Genomic DNA, 26,963 nt, shown 5'->3' on the forward strand with positions numbered 1-26,963 from the left:
ACTGACAGACCTGTAAAAACACTGTATTTAAATACATAATTTATTACAATATTTTAAGTAACAGTAAAAATACAATATTCTAACAAAAGCTCTTACTATGAAAACCCTGCACCGGAAGTGCTTTTGAGACTTCCGTTTAGAAATACAAAATATTCAGCGCCGCTGCTTTCATTCATTTCAGCGTGGTATGTGGTTTGTTGCATTTTTCACATTCTATTTTAATTTTTTTGCCTTTTTAAACTGCTGTTACTTTTACAGTTAAAGGAGTTTTAAAGTAAAGCCAAACTTCTGGAGCACTGTTACCGTTGTTTTGATTGTTAGCTAACCGTTCAGCTAACAGCTCTGCTGACATTCATGTTCCACAGTACTATTTCAAGTCAAACTACTCTAAGTTCTTTCACTAAATAAGTTTCAAAGTCCGCGTACTGTTGCGCGAAGTTCATGTTTGACTTCTTTACTCAATGTTTTTTAACTTTTTCCAGCCTGATCTAAGTGACAGCCATGCTGACCCCACCGAAGGAAGGGATGCCCAGCATGATAGACAAGGCGCTGAGGATGAGGAGGGAGGAGCAGGCTCGGCAGATCGTTCTCGCCTGGGCTGTACTCAACGTCTCTCTAGCTGGCATGATTTACACGGAAATGTAAGAAATCATAGCTGTGAAGCAATATGTAGCATTTTCTGTAGCTCATCATTTTTGTTACTTCATTGTAGGTCAGGGAAGCTACTGAGCAGGTACTACAACATCACCTACTGGCCAATCTGGTACATCGGTGAGATTCCACTACACTTTTTCTTTCTTACAAAGTAAGACTGCTGCTTACCCACCGTCTACACGAGGGTATCTTAAATTAGGCTGTTAACTCCAGAGATTATCAAAATAAATTCCTCAAATTAAATCCTACTCCTAAGTTCTTGTTGTGCTTGTTTTTCTTCATGTTCTTGCAGAACTGGTCCTCGCCTCTCTTTTCAGTCTCAATGCTCTTTTTGACTTCTGGAAGTATTTCAAATACACAATGTCTCCGTCCACCATTGCTGTTACCCCTCAGCAGCATCACCTTCTGGGTCTGAGGAACACAAGTAAGTTTCTCGTGACGTCTGCACAGAATTTCAGGTTTTGGTTTGCTTTGTGCCTGATGGTTGTTTTTAAGCCGTCTTAATACCTTTATCGGAATATTGAAGTGACTTTCTGTCGCTCCCCTTGCAGATATCCAGCCCTCTCCTCCACAAAAGCCAGAGAAGAAAGAGACTCCAGCTCCCGCCCAGTCCTCTCCGCTCCAGGGGCAGAGTGTGCTGAGCTTCAGTCCCTCTCGCCCCGCCTCCAGCAGCCCCAAGTTCTCCCCCAGCTGTACGCCCAGTTATAGCCCCCCACTGGGCAGCCCCTCCACACCAAGCAGCGCAGGAGGACCTTTTACCCCCTCAGTGGCCTTTGGAAAGGTGCATGTTTTTCCAGAAGCAAAGGAAAACAGTAATATTTAAATTAGCGTTACATATTCTGCGTTTCTCTGAATCCTAGGTGCTCAACTACAGTCAGTCTTCAGGCTCTTCTCCCTATCAGAACAGCATTGGGTCAGCAGAAAGCTCTGGCTTGAGAGCTCGGTATCGCACATCTCCTTCGGTGTTTAACTCTCCAGGAAGCAAGGAGGACTACATGGAGGATCTGAAGAGCCTGGAGCGGTTCCTGCGTTCCGAGGAGGAAAAAAGTCACCGCAGTCAGCTCGGTGGGAAGGAGTCCTTCAGCTGAAACCAGTTCCTTTTATACATGAACTGAAGTTTCAGCAGAGTACCAGTCGATGTGCTAATAATCTTTCTAAGCTTAATTTCTTATATGTATATATCTTTTTATGAACTTATTTTTTTCGGTTGCTTCATTCCATCTGCAGGCAGTCCAGAGTCTGTGTCTCCAAGCCACAGTCCTACTTTCTGGAACTACAGTCGTTCTGTGGGAGATTACGCCCAGAGCTTGAGGAAGTTCCTCTACCAGCCGGCGTGCCGCTCTCAGGCGCCGTCGGCGCACAAGGACGAGACAGACCTGGGTTCTAAACACGCTGCAGAAGAGGTCCATTTTGTTGATTTTATGCAATACACGAATATTGTTTTGCAGTTATCTTCAGAAGACGCCTGATCATATTTTGTGGTATCTCAATACCAACTTTTGTACACATAGAGATAAAAATGCTTCCCTATTATTTGCAAACGACTCCAGACTGTGTTAGATTGATAGGAAAAAACATTTTTGAACATCCATTCTCAAGTTATGCCACATTCCTAATTGGATTTAGATCTAGGCTTTGACTAGATCCCCACATCCCTATAATTCCACCACCTTTGTTTACTATTGTAGCGAAAATCTGCTATTGAACTGAGATTAAATGAAAACACAGGTTGTCATAATTTACCAACAAGATGTCCTCTTAATATGTTTGTTGCGTTGGATTTCATTCAGGGGAACCAGATTAAATGTGGATAAGTAAAGATGTGGATTTTAATTTGTAAAAAAAAAAAAATCATGAAACCGTGTATGTCCCTCCAATATCTTTATATTTAGGTGTGGGCCAGAATCACCACCAGTAGAGCCGCAGCGGATCACGTCGACAGCTGGACAGCCAAGCTTAGAAATGTGAGTCCTGATGTTTTTCACTGGACGTCTTTCTCTGTATGCCAGGGTGTCTGCGCATCCTTAAAAATTCTTAAATTCATTTAAAAAGTATGTTTTCAATATGTAATTCCCAGGTCTTAAACATTGAATTAGTGGAACTATTAAATCTCATATATTCTATGTATTTTTTTTTTCTTGCGGGGGTTTTCTGTCAGGTAAAAAAATTTGAGTCGCACTCAGACATCTTAATTGCTTATGTTAGTCGAAACATTTGAGGCTACTGCTAATTAGCTGCTAATATACTTTTGCCAGATAACTCGCTAGCTTGTTTGCATCTGTCATAGTTAAGTGCAAATTAATTTCCAGTTGGCTGGACGAAGTTCGTACATTTCTGTGGAGATGTAGGCCTTAACTTCTACTCGTAATAGTGTTAAATTTGAGTTGGAGAAACCTGCAGATAGCCTGTTACGTGGCTGTGAAAAGCAGACATAAACTCAGACAAAATAACATTTGCGTCCGCAGTGGATCAGTGACACCATCTTGGTCCCTCTGGTCAAAGAAATCGACTCTGTCAACAGCCAGCTGAGGAGGATGGGCTGTCCGGAGCTCCAGATAGGAGGTCAGACCAGCTGGAAATGCTTTATAACTGTTGGAATTACTGCAACAAATCTACTAGCAGCTTTCCCGCTTTCCTCCACTAGAGGCCAGCATTAGCAGCCTGAGACAGGCAGCAGTGATGAAAGCCTCCTTAATCCCCACGCTGACCTCTATTGTCCAGTACCTGGACATCACACCCAACCAGGAGTATCTAGTGGATCGCATAAGAGGTTGGTTCAACCATTCGACTTGTGTCTTTTTTTTTTTTTTTAATTGCCGCATTACGAAGAAAAAACACATCTCTGAGTTTACGTTTTTATTATTTCAGAGCTGTCTCACAGCGGCTGCATGAGCTCCTTTCGCTGGAACGGTGGCGGCGATTTGAAGAACAGGAAGTGGGACACGGATCTCCCGACTGACTGTGCCGTGAGTCTGCATCCAAACAAATACGAATGAATTCTCACGATTGCTCAGATTTTTTTTTGTTTTGTTGTTATTTTAGTGGGTGTTTAGAACTCTTTGTGGTATTTTTGAATCTCTCTCGCCTTCTTGATGTTAAACTGGCACTCTCCTAATGTGTGTGTCTGTAAAGACTCTTTGTGCTGCATCAATACAAATATTTAACCCCCAGGTCACTGTTGCTTTTTTCCCCCCTTCATCTCAGATCCTCATGCATGTGTTTTGCACATATTTGGACTCCAGGCTGCCCCCACATCCAAAGTACCCAGATGGGAAGACGTTTACTTCCCAGCACTTCAGCCACACTCCAGACAAACCTGGTGAGAGCTGGTCTGTTAACAGGGAGGGGAAAAAAAACTATAAAAACAATCAAACTTTCCTGCTTTCTTTTTTTTTTTTGTTTGATACCATTGTCTGTCTTTAACTCCCGTAGATGTTACCAAAGAAAACCTCTTTTGCATCCACCAAAGCAGCACCACGCCCCCTCACTACCAGCTTATATACCAAGGACACATCTATAGTCTTCCTAAGGTGACTGAAAACAAGACATTTTTTTTCATAAATGCTTAATGTTTATTACACCTTATTTGTAATTGTTTTCTATGACAAATAGTGCTTTGCATGTATTTCAGTTTAATTCAACAGTGCTTGGGATTATTACCTTTTATGGTCCATCACATAAAATCTCAAATGAAATAAGTTGATGTGTGTGTTGTAGTGTGGCAAAACATGAAATATTTTAATGAGGTTTTTTTTTTAAAGCATATTATATATTTTTCTGGCTCAACACATAATTTGTTGCTAACTAAGAGCACTGAATCGCAGTGAGATGAAACCCATCTTGATTTCTGTCACAGGGAAGGAACAACCTGTTCCACACAATCCTCATGTTCCTCTATGTCATCAAGACCAAGGAGTCAGGGATGCTGGGGTGAGCTCTTTTTGACATATTTATCATTTATTGCGGCTAATTATTGGATGTTGTATTCAGAGCTTTACTGGTCCTACGTTTTGGATTATTTTTACTGTATTCACATTGATTTTTATATTTATGTTTTTTTTCCCTAGGAGGGTAAATCTGGGCCTCTCTGGAGTGAACATCCTCTGGATATTTGAGAACTGACGCATCATATTTTAAAAGCACAAAATGGCTGAAAATGCCATTTTTTATTTTTTTTTAATTTTCTGTTTTATTTTTCTTCCATGCTGCAAAGATCAGCTTAAGAACTCTTTCAGGGTCATACCCCAAACAGTTGTTTTGAAAATGCATGAACAATAATGGACACTTCCACCTCTTGATAGAAAGATGCTGTATTTTGATTGACTATTTCTGTTACATCTTTGAGACCTGATTGATTTTTTTTTTCTTCCTGATTGTCGTTTAACAGGATGGCAGTCTTGTAAATTATATACCTCAAATTTAACTGAATGACAGCAAAAAGGGGCCCAGACCCACTTACCTGAATGTAAATATTTTTATTTCTTGTGAGCAACTTGCAAAAAATGTCACTGGTTTGCTCTTTGTTTTGTAAAAATAAATGCCTTGCGGTGTAAGGGAATACTGCTGACATCTACTGGAACCAACCTGAAACCATGAATTTGGAGTAGAGGCAGCAGTGTGACAAAAAACTTGAAATGCACTGTAAATCATATGTTTACTATGATATTTACAGGCTATAATGCGCCAGGTGGGTATGGAAAAATGTACGTTGTGCTTTAGAGACCTGACAAGTGACCTTTTGACGTGATTTTAAATAAAAAGTAATTAATTTCTTTCAACTTCCTTATCATTCAGAGCTGTTCCAAGTCTTGCTTAAAATTCTCAAAAGATGTGCTGAATGTTGCTGTAATAAAAGGTTTTCTCTATCTTGTCATGTATTTTAATGTCAAACTAATCCGCATGGTGGCAGTGTAGCTCTGTTTTCCGGTTTGACCTTACCGCTGTACTCGTTTTATAATGATGTGCCGCCACAGATGCTCTGCGATGCTGTGCCGTCGAGTAACTGACTTAATCTGGTGGAAAATACAGCCGAGCAATTCATTGGGTTGATCACATTAATTTGTGGATTATCTTTTTTTTTTTTAATGAGAACGTGTGAGTTTGTTGCAGCTTATAATGAACACTGTATGGGAGATTATTTTTATAACCCCATTATCTAGCAAGCAGTATGTTTTGTATTTTTGAGAGGTTTTAATACGAAGTGCATTGCCACGTTGCTGTTCCTTTTGGGAAATGTAGGCAAAGTACCGATCAGAAACGCTTCCTTGATTGTTTCATAAATTTATGGTCGTGTAACATTTGTTTATTATGTTTAGAAATGTTTTGGAGATGTTCAGACAAGAGGTTAAAACAGTCACAAAAGATGCCCAATAGGGTAGTGAAAAGGAGTATAGCAGTGAAACTACAAGTCCCATAATGCATTTGGGTGCCGCTGCTCCTCCATTCACATCCGCTCGCCTCGCTATCAACGCTGGAAAAGGGACTTTGAGAAACTGCGGCGATGTCAGTCCAGGTTGTGGCAGCGAAAATGGCAGAGGTCGAACTCAAAGACGTCTCCGCCGGCAAAGCTCTGCCGGCCGAGTCCCCGGTGACGCCGACCTCGGAGGACAAGACCCTTGCCAGAAACGAGCCGCAGAAGGAGGCCGGTTCCTCCGCCGCAGCCGCTACGTCTCCCACCGCGGAGCCCTCCGCGAAAGCCGGGGAAGGCAACCGGGGCTTGCTCACCCCGAGCGCCGCCAAGATGCCACAGGCGTCCGCTTTGAAGCACTCGGACCCACAGCAGAACGGCGGAGACGCTTTCGTGAACCGTGACGGCACGGTCGCCGAGGCTCCGCGGATGAAAAAGGTGAGCGATGAGAACACTTTTCTCGGTTGGAGCCGCGCTATACGGTGCAGTGAGAGCTGACTGGGAAAGCTGGCATTGTGTGACGATGCTAACAGGCTAGCTGGTCCCAGAGCTATGACCGTTAAACGCTTTTAATCACGGCTTTCCCCTCTGAACCCTCAACCGTGTCATTAATGAGGGCGAAACACCACATTATATACACTTTTATAGTAGGGTGAGTTTCTCCTGCTGTTTTCGTTTGTTTGTTGTTTTTTTGTCAAATCGGTTTCACGAAGACTTGAATATATCCTAGAAGTTTTGCTGTTGTAAAAGTTTTGCTGAGATTACGTTTGTGAATTTAAAGACGTCCGGAAAAACACAACTTGTTGACGACTTGCAGAGTCTTTATGACGCCATTTTCCGATTTTAAAATGATTTGGAGGGAAAAGAAAGGGCAATTACAACAAAATTAGTTTAACGATTTTCTGATGGGTTGTAGCCATTCTTAAGCCGGGCCAATGCTGTACCTTCCAGCCACAAGGAAGGTGTTTATTCGTTGCCACGTGAAGTTGAAATCTCACGCATTTTTGCATTTTTCCTTCCTGTTAAAGTGCTGCTGGAGGGCGGAGGGGAGCATCTCCACAGTGTAATGCTGCTTTCCCCATGTTTTACCTTGGAGGTTATGTGTTTTGGTGGATTCATAATGTCCTTTTGATTAAAAAAAAACAACTTATTGCCTTTAGTTGTATTTTTAGGGTTATTTGCATGGCTTTCAACTTCACAATCATGCACAGTGATAGCATTTCCACCTCCCAGTAATAGTAAATATGTTCTTTTGTTGAAACACGAAACTGACAACTGTAAAGACGCTCCTCTCCTTAACTTGATACTTCAGCTGTTTATGGTCTGCCAGCTCTTGTTTTGCAGAACATTGTCATGTTTTTAAGTTCATGCCATGGTTGAGATCGGATACATTTTATTATTTTATCGATCCCAAACAACTGCTTAGCGCGTATGTAAATATGTCATTTATTTTGTTGGAAGAAACAAATGGACTTGGTGTTTTCGTATATGCTACAACTGTTAATTTGCCCTCTCATTTTAGATTCCCAAATTCAACCAAGCTGATGAAGTATCTGGTCTGTAGTTCATAAAGTTAAATAATAGGCAACCGTTCAGTAGCTGCAGCACAGAGCAGACGTGTTAGTGGAGGAGTTTACGTCAGGCATGTGTGTGAGCGTCCTCCAACAGCGGAGAGTATTGGGTGATGGAGTTAAATCATGTTTTGGGATTTATCTCCAGATTTACAGGTCAGCAACATCTGGATTACCGAGTTAGGACGGAGTGCTAGCATCAGGGCCTTGCTAATAAAACATAAATTTACAAAATTATGAGAATAGTTTTAGTATTACAAAAATAAAGTCGTAATGCATTGAGACTATCGCTATGATCTGAGGATAAGGTTATAAATTGAAAATGGTCATAAAATGTTGAAGTTATAATATTTCAAGAGTATAAAATTATGAAATGAAAGTCATAATGTTATGAGAATAAAGTCATTTTCAGAATAGTCATAATGCTATGACATAATTCTCATATTATCCCAACTTTATTATCATATGACTTTTGTAATCTTTTGTTTTTTCTTATGGTTGTCCTTATTCTCCTTTTTTTTTTTTTTTTCCCAGATGCAATGTTTCTTCAAATAAAATAAAAATATCTTCCAGCTTTTTTTCCCTGTTAATATCTAATGTTGATTGCAATCATTACATAACTTTTGTCCTCCAACCTGTGCTCAGACATCAATGATTATGTTGATTTATAGGGCAATCTATGTAATTCACTTTGATACGAGGAGATCATTGCAATAAAAAAAAAGCGGATCAACATAATCATAGAGAGGTGAGTTTTTTTTTGTTGTTGTTTTTTTTTAATTTTCAGCTTTGCTAGTCAGCAAATCCATTGGAGTGGAAATCTGTCCTGTTAAGCAGTTTGTTAATGTAAATACCCGGTTGTGGACGTCCACAGGCTGTATTTATAGGTGCAGCAAGCACCCTGCAACGTCGTCGACGTACACAAGCCCAGCCCGGCCTTTTCTAATCTGCTGAGTTCTGCTGGTCTGCCGCTGCGGCTGATGATGCAAGTGTGCAAGCGGGCGGCGTGGAGTGAGTGAGCGAGTTTCTGGCTGGCATTTAATCCCTGCCTTTATCATGTCACCACATGGGATTAAAAGGCCATCTTTCTGTCATAGGTGAGGACAGATGTAAGCTTTTTTACTTCTGAGCTGCCGATGAGCAGAATTCACAACCAGCGTGGTTTGGCACGAAAGGCTCCGATCTCCGGGACGTCCAGTGATCTTTCCTGAAAGAGATTCCCCCACACCCCCCCTGACACCGGCTTATGTTGTGTCATGATCACCGTTTGCGGTTATTGTGGCAAAAAAAAACAAGCAAAAAAAACAACCCAAAACAGCGCGTACGGATCTGCCAAAGAAGCCACCTGCTGGATCAAAGTGGATACTCATAGTGGCGATATTTCTGAATGACTCCAAAGAAATGCAGCAGTTGAGAAAGCTCTTCCCCATCTGAAAGAAACGTTATGTCATGCACTAAGCTGTTGTTCCTGCTAGTGCTTAATGGTTTATAGGCTTACAGTGACCTGTGGCCGCTCTGCTTGGGAAGAGAATGGTCTGGAGGAGATTTAAGGCAAATTAATTCTGATTTCATTGTGTGCTAAATTGTGTTAATCACAACACAGTTTCTTTGGGATTAGTGTGACAAATAATTAACTACATAAAAGAAATTTAAAAAAGACATTAAATAATTTAACAACTCAATTGAAGATTAGAAGATGCAGTTAGCATGTGCTATAAAAAACTCAAAGTTTCTCACCACTTTTCATGTTTTGGGTCAGTTAGGTTTAATGAAATGGTTTTTATGTGCTAAAATCTAGAATTAGGTGTGTGACCTTTTTTTTTTGTTTGTTTGTTTTTGTTTTGAGGAAACAAACCCCAAAACATTAATCATTTCCTTGGTATTTATTGAAATTCCTTTTAAGCTGTATGACAAGCTGGTCAAACAGTTTGGGTTTCCTCCCACAAGATTCTCACCATCATTTACTGGAGTTTTGTCCCTTTAAATCTTACAAAACTGGTAGAACTGAGTCACGTTTGTAAGCAGACTTCCTCGTACACACCTTTTTGGTTTGGGCCACTTTTTCCTTCACATGAAATGACAATCATTATGGTGAAACACTTGAGTTTTTGTTCTATATGACCGAAACATGTGCTCCCAAAAATTGTTTACTTAAAATGTTTGTTTCTGAGTACATTTTCAAACTGCAGCATGTTTTTTTTTTTGTTTGTTTTTTCATCCTGTAGCAATACATTCTCTTCCTGATTTCTTTCAACTTTAACATGTAGCTAGGGCTAGTCGATTATTCTGATTAATTGATTAATTGGTTTAAAAAAATTGGCACACTGCGGATTTTTCATTTAGCCTCTTAAGCCATTTTAATACAATTATAAAGATACTGCATTAAAAAATTTAATTGATTAATGTAACATAATATTGCTTAAGTGAATTTTATCACATCTACAATCTTTTTTAACGCAAAATTTATATATATTTTCTACAGTTTTGGTTTAGTAAAATTGAATTTGCTGGGGTGTTTTTTTTCTTCAGCAAATTACTTTTCTTGAGTTTGTATTATCCAGTTAACGGTTAATCAGTTACTAAATTGGTTGACAATTATTTCAATAATCGGTTCATCATGATTAATCTGATTAATCATTTCAGCCCTATATGCAACTCATTCTTCAGAGTACCTTGCAAAAAATGTGAGCTGGTTAGTTTTCACCAAAGCAGCCTCTGCTGAGCTGGAAGGAATTGTCAACTTCAATTTCAAAGGTCATTCTGAGAGTTGCAGCCGTTATGTTAAGATTTTTTTGTTGTTGTTGTTATGGTGCTGGAATGTCTTCTGGTTCCTCACTTCAGAAACTGGGATGAATATGATGGCGAAACATCCTTAAAGAAAGTTACTAAATGATGAGCTTGTGTTCAATATTTGAATAAAAAATGAAGTACTATGTAACGTCACACAGAAACCTGAAAGGTTGATTCATCCTAGCTGAGCCCTTCAAGTAGAGGAGTCGTGAAGAGGTACTGATCAGCCAATCAGAAGCAGGCTCGGACTATCATGAGAGAAACGTCACATTAGACATGTACAGTACAGCATAACAGCCTTGGCTGTTGTTTTTTTATGTGGTCTGGAGATACAGCTCTCCTCCCGTCACAACATTGGAGTCCAGTGTGCAATTAAAATCAGACCAATGGAGCATTAATCTCAGATTATTTTATGGTGGTTATGGCATGAAAGCCACAACTGCCACTCCAAACTGTGAAAACATTTAAACAGTTTGGATTGTAAATGAACTGCGGTGGTTCTGACCAGAATTCCAGTCATCTAGATAAAGAAGTAATTTATAAATATTTTCAAAGCACTTTAAGATCTGAATTTAATGTAAGCTTTTAGTTGCCGTGCATTCAGGCCTGTTGAAGGTTTTTATTTAAGTGACGTCATCATGGTGAGCTAAAGCAAACCTAACTTGCTTGTATATTAAGTGGCTTGGATCATTATAGCTGTTCAGCTATCATCTTGGGTTGAGTCTGTTGGAGAATTGCTGCTCTTGGGTTTTCTCTGGAGTGTCTTTGTGTCTCTAAAACATTAGAGGAGGGACGTGTGGCCGTCTTTCCGTCAGGCACCGGATCGTTTGTGAGTCACTTCAGCAAACACGAGCTCATGGGTGCGTGCGTAGCGTTAACGACATGCATTACCTCAAGTAATACTACACTGTCCTTCATTAATGTTACATTATCGTATGTCCAGCAAATACTTTTAGCAGATGGTCAATAAAAGATTAAGCAATACTTGTTATTTATTTAGTTATGTATTTAACTTCACCTGTTGACTCCGACGTTTTACCGTTAAGAAAGACATTTTGTGAGGTTGCGGGAGCTCTGTGGAGTGCAGTGTTGACTGCTCTAAAGTGTCACAAATTCACACCTTGTTGTCACACTTTTATATATCCAGCCTGTTGGACGGAGGCTCACGCCACCAAACCTGACAGGGAAGATGGCGCCTAAGTAGCAGAAAGCCTCAGAGAGAATTGAAAGCATCATAAATGGAGGAGAGAGAGCGGACTGATGAAAATAATGTTTAATAATACCACAAATTCCATGATTTTCTTGTTGTGTTCGGCCCGGTTTTTCATACAGTAACAGACTTAATTCACCTTAGTGGGTATTTTTTCACTAAAATACATTCACCAAATGACAAATCAGTTGTAACTGGGCATATTGATGGAAAATTGTGTGGAAGGAAAATATGTCTATAGCTTTGATTTTGTTTTCAACTTTAAATCTTGGAGTGCTCGGAGTTAAAAAAATTCACTCTTAAAAGGTGGGCATTATGTAAAATGTAATTTTTAAAGTGCTTTATGTTGCTTTATGATGTAATTCCTTCATAAAAATCATACCTAAATGTTGCTTTGATTTATTTATTTATCTTTTATTCAGGTTTGAGAAATCATTGAATCTCATTCAAGATTGCCAAAACACTTGCTCTCACAAAACACCATCTTTTCCAGAGAGCACCCCTTCCCCATTCAGTTCCTCTAGACTAGCGGCAGCAGCAATTGGCAAACACCTAGAGCAGGGGTCACCAACTCCAGTTCTCGAGGGCTACCATCCTGTAACTTTTAGATGCGTCTCTGCTCAAACACACCTGGATCAAATAAACTGCTCATTTCCAGCCTATTGCAGAGAGGAATGAATGCTGGTGAGGGAATTCAGACATTTTGGAGCAGAGGTGAATCTAAAAGTTGCAGGATGGTAGCCCTTGAGGACTGGAGTTGGTGACCCCTGACCTAGAGGAACTGTGGCTCTGAGCTCATCATATAAACTACTTCTCAGTGGAACTCTAAGAATGTTTGTAAATGGCCAGTTGGAGAAGCACTGTTGTGACAACGATCTGAAGACGAAGTGTTGGAAAGAGCAGGAGCTTCTTAAAGAGATAGAGGCCCAGTTTCAAATTTCGAAGTCAATTTTATTTTGAGTTATGCTTGATATACTGCAATTTTAGAACAACTGAAGGTGACTTGGTTACTTGATTGTGCTATGATATGCCCGAAAAATATATAATACCCCAACCATTTAAGGAGCTAGTAAATCTGAAAGTATAAATACCAAGCCAAACTGTTTTAGGGAAGTTTGATGGAGCATCTAAAACATGCAGTACAAGGCCTTCAATGACCAGAACTACCAACCTCTGTTATAGAAAGTAGCACAGGTGAGTAATTCTTAGCTGCCTTTGCTCATTAAATCTGCATTTAGGTCGCTATATCCACTATGCCCCGAAATTACCTCGAATGCCACAGCACTTCTACTTTTATGTCCCCTCTTGGTTCAGCTCAGCCTGTTTATCTGATGTCAAATCGCTCTGTAGTGCTTTCCAAATAGTGGCGGAGACTTCTGAAAATAAACCCGACACTTCCTCTGTCTGTCTTCCTCACAGTCTTATTGTGTTCCTAAACACAGCAGACTGCGTGTCCCTCTCTCTCTCTCTTTATCTCTCTCTCCCCCTCCTTGCTCTCTATTTTTCTGTGTAAATCTCAGCACTACCCACTACAGCCAGGTGCCAGTTCACACCTCCAAAACCATCTTTATCTGTGCCACTTGGGACCGCTCGGTGAATGGACCGTTGGTTCTTTACTCCAGTTAGTTTCTCTTGGCCTGCGTCGGCAAATCACAGTCCGAATCTAGTTGATTTTAGTGGCTCTAACAGAACATTTGCTCTCGGGTTTAGAGGACGCCAAAACACATTTCAAAATAAAAATAGAAGTCTGACCACTTGACATGGTAAGAGCATAAAAATCCAGCTGTAAGTGGTACAAAAATAAATCTGGGTTGAGTCATAAAAGCCTGTTAAGAAATGTTTTAAAAATCAAACTAATGTACATCTAGATCTTTTCTTTCTTAAATCTTCCCTGTTTTTTTTTTTGTTTGTTTGTTTGTTTTTTGTTTTTGTGATTTGATGAACTAAGCTACCAGCACTGGTCTAGACTTTGACTAGGCCCTTTTCCTTTCTTCCATGATAGCCCTGTATTTCCATCACACATAGCAAGACCAAAATGTGATCTTGCCCAAGATCACATTTTTATATCACCGTCTTTTATATCAGCTGTCTTTCTTGCATGGCTTGTGACAAAGTTTTAAATGTGACATCTCTTATGATTTCCTTTCAGTTTATTTAGTTTTTGCAATTCTCCCATAAAAGCCAGATTTGTGGAATGCACAACTGAGGCCTTGTTTACGTCTGGCATTTCTGCCATCACCTGAATGGAATTGAACAACAGAAGGAGGAAAGGTGCACGCAAGGGTGCAAAGGTCAAAGAGATGTTCCTGACGTGCAAAGTCCATTGAGAGAACTGGTATAGCTATAGATTAAAGGATGTTCAATCAACAATTCACCAACCTAAACTTAAGGATCTCTGCAGCTCTTTCAGTGTTACCATGGGCTTTTTGGATTCCTTGAACTAAATCCACCCTTATCTCTCAGATTAGGTTTATGGCCGTGTTTTAGTATGTTTGCAGTTGTGTCACACGCTTTCTGTTTTCTGATGAATGATTGAACAGAGCTCTGTGAGACATTCAAAGCTTGGGTTATTGATTTATAACCTAACCTGCTTTCTCTCTGACGGGGTGTCTGCGCATCCTTAAAAAGTCTTATATTTGTGAACCTTAAAACCTTAAAATATCTTAAATTCATGAAACTATGTTGGCTCTAATATGCTAATCATAGATCTTAAATTTAGTCTTGACGAAACTATTGAATCTCGTATATATTTGTCTATATACATATATATAATACATATATATCTATTTTTTTTCTCACTCGACTTTTCTGTCTGCAAAAGTTTAAGTTGCACTCAGACATCTACTTGAGATGGTTGAGGCTACCACTAACTAGCTGCTAACATACCCTTGCTAGCTAGCTGGCTTCTTCTTTTTTTTTTTTTTTTTACATCTATCATGGCTAAGTGCAAGACAATGTTTGTACATATCTGTGGAGATATTGGTCTTCAATTCCATTCCATTCAAAATGGTCTTAAAAAGATCTTGAAAATTCTTACATTTGAATTGGTAAAACCTGGAGAAACCCTGTTGTTTTTCCGGTCTTCACGTTGCTGTTTGTTCACTAATGTTACCTAACAAACCTCTGCGGTAGTACAGCTGCATTTATGCTGAAATTAACTCGCACACCGGTAGGCTCAATTTACTAATCGAATAATGGTTTCATTATGTTTTAAGTTGTAAAAAAAATATGCCACACTCGGATCAGATTCCAAAAATAATTAAGTGTGTGTTGGAAATGTCAAAATCTGAAAAAGCTACAGTTACAAATTTTTCAGAACATTGATTGCAGTGGTGTGTTTTTAAGCCAAACTGTTGAAATCAAGCTTAACTATAAGGAACCTTGAACTGCAGTAAAACTTTAAACTTCTTTTTTTTACAGAAAAAGCGGGTGAATCCTATGCGTGAGTTTTCCGTCAGAGCGGATTGGGTGCAGACAGACAGAAGGAAGGAGACGGCAAACTCTTTATAATCTTTGCTTTGGTATCCTGTCATTTGCTGGTGTCTGCACATGGAGGAAAAATTTAGCGGCCTAAAAAAAGATAAAAAAAAAAAGAAAAGAAAGAAAGCAGCAGAATGTTCTGTACAGTCAGGCTTTGAAGCAGTCGGTGTGCCTCACACAGAGCAGGCAGCATATTGGTGGCGGCGGTAGCTGGAGACGAACCATTTGAAAGAAAACGTAAAGAGAGTCACTAGTACTGGCAGTAACTGTGTCTGTGCTTCCCTGAACCTCCTACACACATCTACATCTCTGACTTCCCTGTTAGATTTCCTGGCTCGTCGTTCCAGCTGATTGAGTTACACATCTTTCCATCAAAATCCTTCTACAGCAAGTTTCAGTTCCCTGGAGCAAAGAATGAGCAGTGAAGGTGGGGAAAGGGGGGATTCAAGGCTCTAGCTTATTGGAAATCACCATAGTTTCGGTTGAACAAGTGGGCGCCAACCAGGTTGTTGTGTGTGCGCGTGCGCTTCGTTGACCCCGGTGTTGAGATACACGAGGATCAGGAAACATTATCACTGAGCTCGCCACGCAGGACGAAGAGGAATGCAGCCTGGTTCTGAAGCGGTGCTTGCGAACAAAGAGGCGACATTATGTGCAAAAAGTGCTGCCTCACAAAAGAGGCCTCACAAAGCCTGAAACAAGCCCCCACACCCCTTATCCCCCACGCATCCATCTGTCTGCTTCACTTCCTATTAGTCAGGCCTAACCAGTAGCTCCTGGCACATGGAGAGCGTAGCTGCTCATGCCTGAATACTGCAGAGCTTTGAAAGAGATGTTTATGTTCCCTAAACTGGGTCAAAATTAGGCATATAAGCTGAGATACACCACAGCCCCACTTCTATGTCCAAAGGTATGTAAAATCTAGCACCTTGGCATGCAAAGTGGTTTTACAAACTGTTGAATAGTTCATTCATTTGTGAAAGAATAAGAATAAGCTGAATGAACTCCAGGGTGGAACGGTGATAAGATGCCGCCTGTTGCAATAGTTATGAAGTCATGAAATGTCTTTGGGCTTATGGAGTGTGGTGAAAATAACTTTTTTGTAATAAGTGAAGGCTGCAGAAAGTATTTTGAGGAGTTCAAGGTATATGGCCCATTTAATAATGGTCAGGATTGAGAAAAAGTGGTGGTTCTGATGCGGCAGCTTAAAGCAGATTGGTTTTAATGGTTCTTCCTGGATTGCCTGAAACTCGGCGTATTGTGGAAAGTTGGGAACTTTGTCAATATCACATATGAAAAATTGTGGCTTTACACAAATTGAGGGAAGACTTTTGGAGTCATTTCAAAACAAATGCAGATTTCAAGGAAATCCAGTATGTATGTAATTTAAACTATGACTCACTACTTTCCCGTGGTCTGGTAAAAGATCTAAACTGTAGTTTAGATTCAGGTCAAGTAAACCTGACCAGGCAACAGCAGATGAGAAAATTGATTTGGAGACATAAAGATTAAAGGATGTGATACAACGGACATTGCTGGAGGTGTTCAAAGTGTGTAAAATATCAATATCTTCTTGGCCTTATTCACACTTGACCACATCCACATGTCATTGTTTTATAATTGAGCTATTTGGCCAAAGATGTTACAAAAACACAATGGGAGTTTTCCAATCTTAGAGCCTTGTACCAACTTTTTAAGCTTATTTTTCTGCTCCACTGCTGAACATGCTAGCACATTTGCAGTAAAGGATTTTAAAAACTAAAAAGGAAGCAAAACCCTTTTATCAATCTGTAATTGACGTAGGCGGTTAAAACAAAAGAAAACGAATAAATGAAAGCCATAAACCACTGGCAAATTACTTCACACTCCCAATTAAACATAGACCACTGACCCAGTAATGGCTTTGTTCAGAAATAGAGCAGAACCTCCCCTTGCTGTGAGCCTTCGATGTAATCATACTTCCCTCTCAGGGAATGACTGATGCCTTTTTTTTTTTCACCTCGAAACAGCAAAATTAGGAAAAAAAACACAAGGCTGACTTATTAATTTTCCTTTTCTTAATTAATTACAGTTAATCCTTTAATATTTTAGAAATTAATGGCTATATTTAGCCTAATGATATCAATTACCAATCCATTGGTGCCTAATTCTAGAGGAGGTTTGTTACTGCTGGTAAAATGCAGTGAAAAGCATAAACTGGTGGAAGTGTTGTGTATGCAGGTTTGACTTTATAAGTTTATACAAAAGCCAAGTTATCTTGGGTATGAACTATCGTCGATTTGATCTGAATACAAAACTGGAATCTGAACACAGGCAGACGGGATAACCCTTTTAAAGGACTGGGTCAATGGGAGCAATGAGTGATCACTTTGCCATCTGTGTAAATGGAGCTTATTTGACCTCCATCATTGACTGTGATCATTGGGTTTCCAAATTACGTCCTGGTTTGGTCTACACGAGCAACAGAACGCGGTTATGCAGCTGAAGGAAGCAGCAATTGGAATATACCGCTCAATTATTTATTATAACGTAATGTCAAAAATGCTATAAACTATAAATAGAAAACAAACTAAGTGTTTTGAGAACGGCCGAAACTTGCCGTTTTGGCCATCGTCCAGTTTCTGCAGCGGGAAAAAAAAAACCAGTGGAAAGTTTTGAATGCTATTGCTGATGTACTCTTCCCTGTCTGTGTCAAATAATCAGGGTTTAATCTGTTACTAAGCCCATCATTCATTGCCTAGTCTCTCCTGGTATCGGTGTCCCAGGCCTCTCTGCTATGACTATCGGACCATATCGGAGGAACTGGGATTGCTTCGGCACGGAGTGCTCTTTGCAGATCACTCTGCATACCATCCGCGGTTAGAAAGCATTGCTGGAGCATCACGGCTGAGGCAAAGCTGGACATGTGTTGGGCCAGTGCTGATTGAGCATGGGCATGTACGTGTGGTAACGGGTTATGTGAGGGCATGTGAATTGTGACTTGAGTTTCTGTGCATGTGTGTCATTGCGTAGAGTCAGAGATTGTCTCTGTATATAAATCAGGAGGAAATGTTCTTACATTCCAGCTTTCCCTGGGGCAGCACGCTTGATATGGAAACGCTTCAACTCACACTAGCTCTTTTTTCCCCTCCTCTCTCTACTATTCCCTTTATTGGTTCGGGTATTCAGATATCAACCCGTCCTGGATTGTGTTATTACTAATAATGGCTGCCTCATAAACCCTTTTTATACTTGAGGTACTTGTTGTATGTTGCCCATTGTTGGAATGTAGCGCCACATTTGCTTTGCGAGGGGTAAATGTCAGGTCAGGGTCATAACAACAGGATCACTGTTGCCTCCCACTGCTGCTCTTCAACATGGAGGCATGCATTTACAGGTTGTTGTTTTTCCCCTTTCTGTGTGAGAGCTCCAGCTATGGAGTCTTTTTATCGACTGCCAAGTGTGTTTTTGCCAAAGTCCTGCGCTCGTTTATGTTTATGTCCAGCAACGTGTCTGGTCTTTTTTCTCTGGTCTTAGTTCAGGGCCATTGTCTCTGCTCGGAAGATTTCCCAGAGTCTGTTTGGTTGTGTGCATCATAGCTTCCCATTTGTGTTACTTCCAACTCCAGAAACAAAAACAGTTTTGCTTCTTCTATGGAAATGTTATTCACTAAACTTTGACCTCACTTTTTACTCAGACTGCCTCTGACCTTCACAGTCACACATTGAGGGTATGCACGGGGGTGGTATGAGAGTCTCTCAGTATAATACATCAACATACATATTTTTCTGGATTTTGTAGACTAATGAAAGGCAAAACAGTCTTGTTATAATAGACTCCTGGTAAAAAGCTCATTTTCTTCACATTGCATATTAGCAAAGAGAAGATATGAAATAGATGTGTTTTGTGCAAATACGTAGAGTAGTGGGAGTTAGGGTTGATAACTTTTTACAATTTTGTGTTTTATGCCTCAATAATGCAACTTGATTGCAGACTCCTTTTTTAAAAACTCTATGTCTAGTTACTCTAGTATAACATAATGGAATTACTTTTATTTAAATAGAAAATCAATAGCTGTTGCTAAATAATATTGTTTTGATTGTTGTAACCTTATTACAGTTGGGAAGATTTAATTAGTTGGGTTTTAAGATGCTGTAGACAATACAAATAGATTAATGGTCAGTAGATTTAGTTATGGTTTTAGGTGGTACTATTTGTGTCGGCAACACAAAATATTGTTGATGCAGATGGACGCTTTTTCACCTTTATTTTTTGATATATATAAAGTGCAAAGAAATCCTATTTATTAGCAACGTTGTTGCGTTCATCTTAATTTTGGAGTAAGTACAGCCAAAAATGTTGACCTGCATGTGCTTTCAATTAAACGATTTTCACCCCCATGGCAAAAAGTTTGGCTACCACTTCTTTAAACAACCCCTTAACTAACTTAGAGGTGGACGAACTGAAGGCAGGACACTTTCTACTCCAACCAGTGGGCAAGGTTTTTAAATAAAATGCGTTATAGAAGATTCCAATTAAGGAAACCTTCGTTTTTTGAAACAGAATCAGATTTAAAACAATACGAGCCCTTCACTGTCTCTGATGATATATTATTATCTTTATTTCACAAACACAAAAACGGTAAACCAGGAATAGCATTTGGAAAAACTTGAAACGACCTAACCAGTGTCAGATGTGGCATCCGAGACGTTGTTAAAAACACGGTCAAAATTAGCTGTCTGCTCGCTACTTTTAGTTCAAGTAGAGGGAGGGAGAGGCTGACGTGACCAACATGAAAAGAAAGCCTGAATAAGTCCTCTACAGAGCACTGTGGCAGAGAGCTAAAGAACAAGACGTCTGCTGTTTTGTCTTGCGAGACCCTCCTGCAGGCCTAAAAGATTGGTCTTGTTGCCAAGGCCGAGTGTGCAGGTAGCAAGATGTCCAGACAATATGCTTTTACGTCAGTGGGTCTGTTGAGCACCTTGCTGCCACTGGCTAGTACGTTTTTAGAAAAAGGTGACGCATTACTGAGATTTATTTGCGCACCAGGAGTAATTTGTATACGATGTGACTTGGATTGAGAAACTGAGCAAAAATAATTAGGAAAAAATATCAAGATAATTAAGCTAAACCAGTTGGTAGGGACTGAATGTAAAGTGAATAATTAGGTAAACTGAAGTGAGTGGTACTATTTTCAACGGCAGCCGGTCTCACAGGTGCAGCTTTGTCGTAGTGTAACTTCAGTGTGAGGGAGTTTGGTTTTTCTCATATTTGGGCAAACAGGATAAGGAGCAGATGGTGACATAGTTGTGTTTCCTGACATCTCTTTTCCCATTTCCTAAAAGTTCTTTCCATTTATTCACCCATTTGTCCATTGATCCACCCTTCCACTTCTTCTTTGTGGAAAGGTGTTCCTCTATGTAATCATCCCTCCATTCATCCTATTGTCCACTATACATTCTTCTTTCATCCATATCAACCTTCTATCCATCCATCCATCATTTGTTGATTAGCTACCCATCCATCTACCCACTTGATTCAGCAACCATCCATTTGGTTAGCCATCCATCCATCCATCCATATATTAGCCAGCCATCTATCAACCCTTCATCCATCTGTCAAATATCCATCACACCATCTTTCTATCCAATATGTCCACCCATAAATTTATAGAAAACTCAGTGTAGAAATGTATCATGATAATGTTGTGGGAACCTTGTATTGTAGATATTATTGCAACAGGCCCCTAACCCTAAATTCTTTAAATTAGATCGACACCCACAGCGTCATGCACACAGTTTGGCTATGTTGTTCGTCTTTTACAGTGTGATATTGATTATGATGATCTGTCTCACTTTCTGACCTGCCTCCCGTTGGCTTCACTCTCCATTTAAAGTCTCCATCTCAGATTAGAGACAGTCTGACAGATTTAGCTTTCAGGATACTTTGTGATTTTTGTCTGTGGCGTTAGGCTTTTAACTGCCATCACTCCATTTCCAGGCTTTTTGGCTAACGCCATCCAAACAGACAGAGCTATTAAGAGTCCATTGGCATTTTGATTCTGGAGCACTCATCCTTCCACTCAGCCTGTCTGGTCTACTTTTAACTTTGTCGGCTAATCTCGTGTAATTGCACTGCACTGAAACGGAGCTTTTGTCAGCTTCCTAGTTTGTCAAAGAAGAGTGGTTAGCTGTTGCTTTGTCCATATGAACTGATTTTCTCATTCGACCATCTATAGCACCTGTGTCTTGTCGTCCAGCATCTTCTTGCACAATCTTGTTTCTGCTCGCTGATGGCCCAGCTGGCTCTGGCTCTGGCTATGGATCTGTTTAGACTGACTGTGTAGATTTTTTATTTATTTATTTTTTTCAACAAATGATGGGGTGTAAGCACTTGATGTTGCTCTTGTCAACTAGGACTAAAACAAGCAAGCAATTATCGACAGAGACGTGTGACCCAGTACAGCATGTACTCTTATAGCCACGGTTCTCTCGGCTTGTTTGTCCACTGATTCTGTGTGTTAGGAAACTAGATTAAACACAGTGTGCCTTTTTTATGTGGCTGTAAGGCATACATGTTGTGTAAGTGACTGAAGACTTTAAACAGAGGTGGAAAATTATAATTCTCTCCTCTCTCCCTCCTTCTGGCCACTCTCTTTTCATGTTCTCCTTCATTTGGTTCGTGGGGCTTTTCTCATACACAGGAATGCTTTAAAATGCATGAGCTTGTCATCTCAACTGGACTTAATTTTATCGCCTGTTGGGGGGCCTTGTATCTGTGGCACAAACATTCAGGTTGTCCTTTATGTGATGGCTCTTCGCTTGGAATATATGAGGAGTTGAGTGACCATGTTCCTAATCCTCTGTGGAGCTTTTTGTGCTGGTCTATAAACAAGAGTCTTTAAAGCAGATGGAGTGGTTATTCACTAATCATTGGTGTTGTTGCCCTTTAATAGTGAACTACTGATGTGATTTTGAACTTTTTTTTGCTGTTAGGACTTTAACACGATAGACTCTTGATCAATATCAATCGATAATACGTCTGAAAGAACATATAATTTCACTGATCCGCTCAGCATTCTGGGGGATGTAGGAAAACTTTAGCTGCTCAGTGTTTTATGACCTGCTAAGCAAGGTGCTAACTCGCTCTTTGGTTACTTGTTTAGTAATTTACCATATCATCTTTCATCCTGCTAGTGCATGCCACAATTTCCCTGTTGGGCTGTCCTGACAATTTCACCTAATTTTCATCTGATTTCATAGATGCACGTTCTCTAAATGTTCTGAAAAACAAATAGATTGAAACTCAGAGATATTTGAGGGACCTCAGCTGTTGTGTGTTTGATTCCAACACCTTTCCACTTTACTCAATAAGGCGAATCATTGTGCTTGTGGTTTAAAAATGGTACATTTTTAAACCACAAGCCAAATTTTGATTGTGGGGGTGAGGGGAAGCTAGATGGAAGATATTTGCACAGAAAACCAGCAGGAATCACAGCTGTGAAGACATTTGCACTTGTTTTTCATTCCTTTTTATTATAAAGGCCAGCTTGTCCCTGATTGTTACAGCTGAACACACAGACTCATCCAGATGACTGTGGATCATTTTACAAGCAGAACTTCCTTTTCCTGTTTAGAATATCCTGTAGTAATTTAATATACTTTAGGAAAGTAAGAAAATAGAATTTGTTTTGGATAATCAAAGCAGGAAGCAGTTATATTTTCCAACTTGGTTCTTTTTAATGTAAAAAAAAATAAAAATAAAAAATTGTTGTCTGTGTTTTGATGTTAAGCGGCACATTAAGCTAATTTTGAAAGGTTTTCATCATCAGGGTTTTCTCTACAATTGCTATCAAATTACAGAAAATGAATAAAGCTTTATTAACTCGTCAGCCTTTGCGTGTGTGTGAATGATGTCCATTGTTTGCAGAACTCCTCCTGTGTTTAATGGCAAGTTTTAACCTGAACTGTTGAGTATCTGATTTAAATTTTTCCTTCCTTGTTCAATCCTCTTGGGGATGCACCATCAATAGCTGAATATGAGCCCGTCTGTAATTAAAACCACTGTTCAGGCTCTGCTGTTTTTACATTGTACAGACAACGAATATTGGCATAAAGTATCATTTAATAGTAAACAAATTTGTTAAAAATGATTTTCTCATTTCCAGTCGTTCTGAAACCTTTTGACTTTGTCCAGAATCAGATTTTAATCTTTTGAATATCAATTTCAAATTCAATGGTCCAACACTGACTGCTGCCCCTCTTGTTTCTGTTTCCTTTTAGATCTTCTCGATTTTCTCTGTTTATTTTAAGAGAAAACAAAAAAAATTCTAAGTAATCTAAAACCGTTTATTTGAGCTTCATAGATAAATACCAGAGCATGTCGGAGCAGCATGTTCAGTCTCTGGAGGTAGACACCGACACCACAGAGAGAAACCAAGTAAAACGTTTTGGTTGTGTGTTTTATTTTATTTTTATTTTTTTGAAAGAGCAGCTTCCTGAATTAGTCCACCCTGCCTCTGCCAATACTGGTCACGGGAAACACCTTGCAGCATCATATCACATCGCAGCTGCATCTGTGTCTGTTTGTTTTCGTTTCCCTTTCACCCACTGGGGGTTTCTGATTTTTCTTTTTTTTACACTGCCAAGATGGGATGCTTTCTTTGTGCTGCAGGTCTTTTTGCTGCTCAGCTGGTCTGAATGTGTCCAACCAGCTCTGCTGGATTCTGTCCTAAAGCGTTTCCACCCAAACAGGGATTTTCTAGTATTTCTAGTGGCTTTTAGAGCATCCTTACATAATGTCGTGGCATTAAATAAGCAGATGGGACATGAAGCCCCTGGATGTTTAAGTGAGCAATTGACCATTCTTTTCTGTGGGTGCTTTAAGGCATCCATTTAGAGTTAAAATGATACAGATTTATTGCAGTCGCGCTCGGACGTCAACCTTTTGTTTCAGTTCAAAACACAACTGCGGGCTATTTTTAAATTTCTCCTGCAGCCACGAATTAAAAATATCTTGAAAGGCAAGCTTTCCTGGAATGAACTGACCCAATTGGTATTAACATTATATCCTTTGACTTAAAGAAAAAACAAACCCAGAAATAATCAGAAACTTATGTTTTATTTGTTGCTAGTTTCACAATTGGTTACTGTACTACAGTAACTTCTGTCCACTTTTTTTTTTTTTTAACCACAAACTGCTAGATAAAAGTAGCAGGACCAAATGAAGGCCTAATCATCCTCCCTGAACCATAGTGTCACCCAGACCTCACAGCAAACCATATGTCTGTTGTCCTGGACACTCCGGTGTGTCCCGTGGGTCCTAATATTGCATTAACATGCACAGTTTCCCTGCCAGCAGCCTCATAAAGAGACAGCATCCATCTTGTAAAGTAAGGACAAACAGGTGAGGGAGAAATTGAAATGAAAATCACTTGAAATTCCCCTCAAACAAGTGCATTATTTTCTCCATTAGCCATAAATGCACACATGAAACACACAGGTATCTTGAGAATTTCTTTGTTCTTTTTATCTCTACCTTAAAGTAGTTCTCTCAGGATTTATCAGTGCAGATGTCAAACATCCACACAGTGGAACTGGGCAGAGAAAGGGTTAGTTTGGTCAGTCCCAGAAAAGCCACTGTGCTGTTCTCTCTGGCAGTACCCCCCGTTCCAAATCCTAATCTAATCTGTGGTAATCTTGTCCCAAAAAGAAAAAAAAAAAAAAAAAGCATGTGAGCACTTGATACACTCCCCACGAGCTCGTAAAACGACCTTCTGTCCTTTAGTGCAATCCAGAGCTCTTGCCAGACAACATCCATCTAATAAACCTGAGCTGATCAAAAGCCGCGCTGTGGCCCGTTTAGGGGGGGTCAGTGAAACTGAACTGCAATAGAAGCAATGTAGAGCAGCATCTCAGAAACTCCTGCAGCTCCTGATGCATCAATAAAATTCTTTCTAATCTTCTTAGTGCTGTGATACATCTTCTCTTTGATCCGGAGATAAAATCAACCTCAGATAAAACGCAATCTTAAAGATATCTTGATTTGATGATGATAATGGTGAATTTGTAAAACTTTGGGCGTCATCAAGTTTCCAAGGGACTCCAGTCTTTTAAAAAAAGTTACAGGGAAGAATAATGTGGGAAAGGAGATTTGACCTTCTTTTAAAAAAAGTAATTAAAAAAGAAGCTGACCTTTAAAGATTTGAAGTTGGATATGAATCAGAAGCACATTATGCTTTTACTCTTTCACACCCACACATGTGACCGGTCTGAAGAAGAGGAGGAGGAGAGCACTGAGCCCTGTGTGAAAAGGGTAAGGAGAGAATAATGGCCATATTAGCCAGAACTACAGAGTCTTGTTGGAACCTGATGCTGTTATGTTAGCATCCGGATGAGAAGAGAGTCGGTTGGTTTGTCAGAGCAGCTGAAAGGACGCTCATCAGCTAATGGCGAGCATTCGCCAACGTTCAGCTGGCTCTTTAGTGGTGGAGGGGGGATTTTTGTTAAATGGCCCAAATTGGGTTCGGACAATTTCGGGATCAAAACTTTTGTTTCCCGTACGTGCATTTAAGTGTGTGTGTGTGCACGAGCTTCTTCTCTGCAAACCGTAACGTCGCGCAATAGACGCGTCTGTTCTGTGGTCTGCATTGTAGCGACGGGACTCAAAACAGTCGATTAGTTGGAGTTATTTAGCTCCACTGTGTTTCATAAACCTGTCTTCAAGGACAGTCTTTTTTCAAAGATGAACTGACGGAGAACGAGGGGGGGAAGTATGACACACGCTGCAGCTATTTATCAACTCTCCAAAGCTTCTTGCAACTTTCGTCATTTGTAGAATTGGCAAAAACCTCTGCCTTTGGTTAAAAAATAAAAAATAATGCTCTAAATTCTGTTTGGCATTCAATAGTGGTTTTATTTTTTCAGTCCCTGACATTTAATTCTCATCCACTCGGATGTTTAGTCCTTGTTGCAGGATTTATTGCCTAATAGGTTAGCCATTTGTTCTCTGAATGACTATCAGCAGATGAATTATGATGTGTCTGGCTATCAGCTCTGATGTAAGAGTGGAAAGAAAGTGATAGGATCACGCTCAGTTTAGTGATCTGGCTGCGGAGCGTGGCCTCATTTCAAAGAGCTCGTATGACTGCGATACCTTGTGTGGCCTTTTTTGATTTGATAATAAACTTATTGTTTCCTTCATCTTTCAAAGAGAGAGAAAACTCAAAGTTAGGCTCTCTGTACGCACAACGACAGTGCTGCCGTTCTATCATCTTTGGTTGACTTTTATTGTTTTAATTTTGTAACTTTTTATTTTAAAAGCTGATTTTTATTGATTTAAAAAAAAGTCAAGAGTTTTATAACTTTTCCTTCACAAATTTGTTCAAGCTTGTAGCTCACCAGTAGTGCAATCAAAATGGTATTCAATAAAACATACGTGAGAGGAAAAAACCCTCCATAAACCAGTGGCCAACCAAGACAAAACTTTTGAATGAAAAGTATCATAAGGCGTAGATTAGAAGTTCCCAAATCCCGCCTTTCGAAGCAGTCCCGATTTATTTTAAAACCAAGAAAATTTGTGTAAATCTCACTTTTCTACACGTAACCAGTGTCTTTTATTTAGTTTAGCTGCAACTAATGTCACTTTCAAAACCTTTTTGGGGTAGGCCTGTTGCGATAAACGATAAATCAATTAATCACACGATAAATTAAACCTATCGACCTCATTTTAATTATCGGCTTCATCGTCTCTTTCTGTCTCTTTTTCTTTCTGTTGATGGTACTGAATGAAAAAAGGCTCAACTCCGGTGCTCTTCCTTAGTGTAATGTTCAGCGCACACTACACGACTTGTTGGCGGACTGTCGGCCCATTT

General features: G+C 39.8%; 2 protein-coding genes across 4 annotated transcripts in view; both read left to right on the forward strand.

The window, feature by feature from the left end:
• The first annotated feature begins 91 nt into the window (after positions 1-91).
• Positions 92-5,432, forward strand: tmem209 (transmembrane protein 209). 2 transcript variants are annotated; one of them, XM_007578401.2, is made up of 15 exons: positions 92-185; positions 483-641; positions 713-771; positions 947-1,078; positions 1,206-1,435; positions 1,515-1,719; positions 1,882-2,057; positions 2,547-2,618; positions 3,120-3,216; positions 3,299-3,424; positions 3,523-3,620; positions 3,859-3,973; positions 4,087-4,184; positions 4,511-4,584; positions 4,722-5,432. In XM_007578401.2, the coding sequence occupies exons 2-15, from the start codon at positions 502-504 to the stop codon at positions 4,774-4,776; spliced, it is 1,677 nt and encodes a 558-aa protein (XP_007578463.1). In that variant the 5' UTR covers positions 92-185; positions 483-501; the 3' UTR covers positions 4,777-5,432. The 2 variants fall into 2 exon arrangements, with proteins under 2 accessions (XP_007578463.1, XP_007578472.1); XM_007578410.2 differs by having other exon boundaries at positions 1,557-1,719.
• Positions 5,433-5,607: 175 nt separating this feature from the next.
• Positions 5,608-26,963, forward strand: part of ahcyl2b (adenosylhomocysteinase like 2b) — a 33,869-nt gene continuing 12,513 nt past the window's right edge. For both annotated transcript variants that reach the window (XM_007578377.2, XM_007578388.2), the window contains exon 1: positions 5,608-6,499. In XM_007578377.2, the coding sequence (XP_007578439.1) occupies positions 6,155-6,499 (345 nt within the window). In that variant the 5' untranslated portion in view covers positions 5,608-6,154. The remainder of the gene's footprint in view (positions 6,500-26,963) is intronic.

Source organism: Poecilia formosa, unplaced genomic scaffold, assembly GCF_000485575.1.
Source record: "Poecilia formosa unplaced genomic scaffold, Poecilia_formosa-5.1.2 Scaffold9, whole genome shotgun sequence".
NCBI classification, from domain to species: Eukaryota; Metazoa; Chordata; class Actinopteri; order Cyprinodontiformes; family Poeciliidae; genus Poecilia; species Poecilia formosa.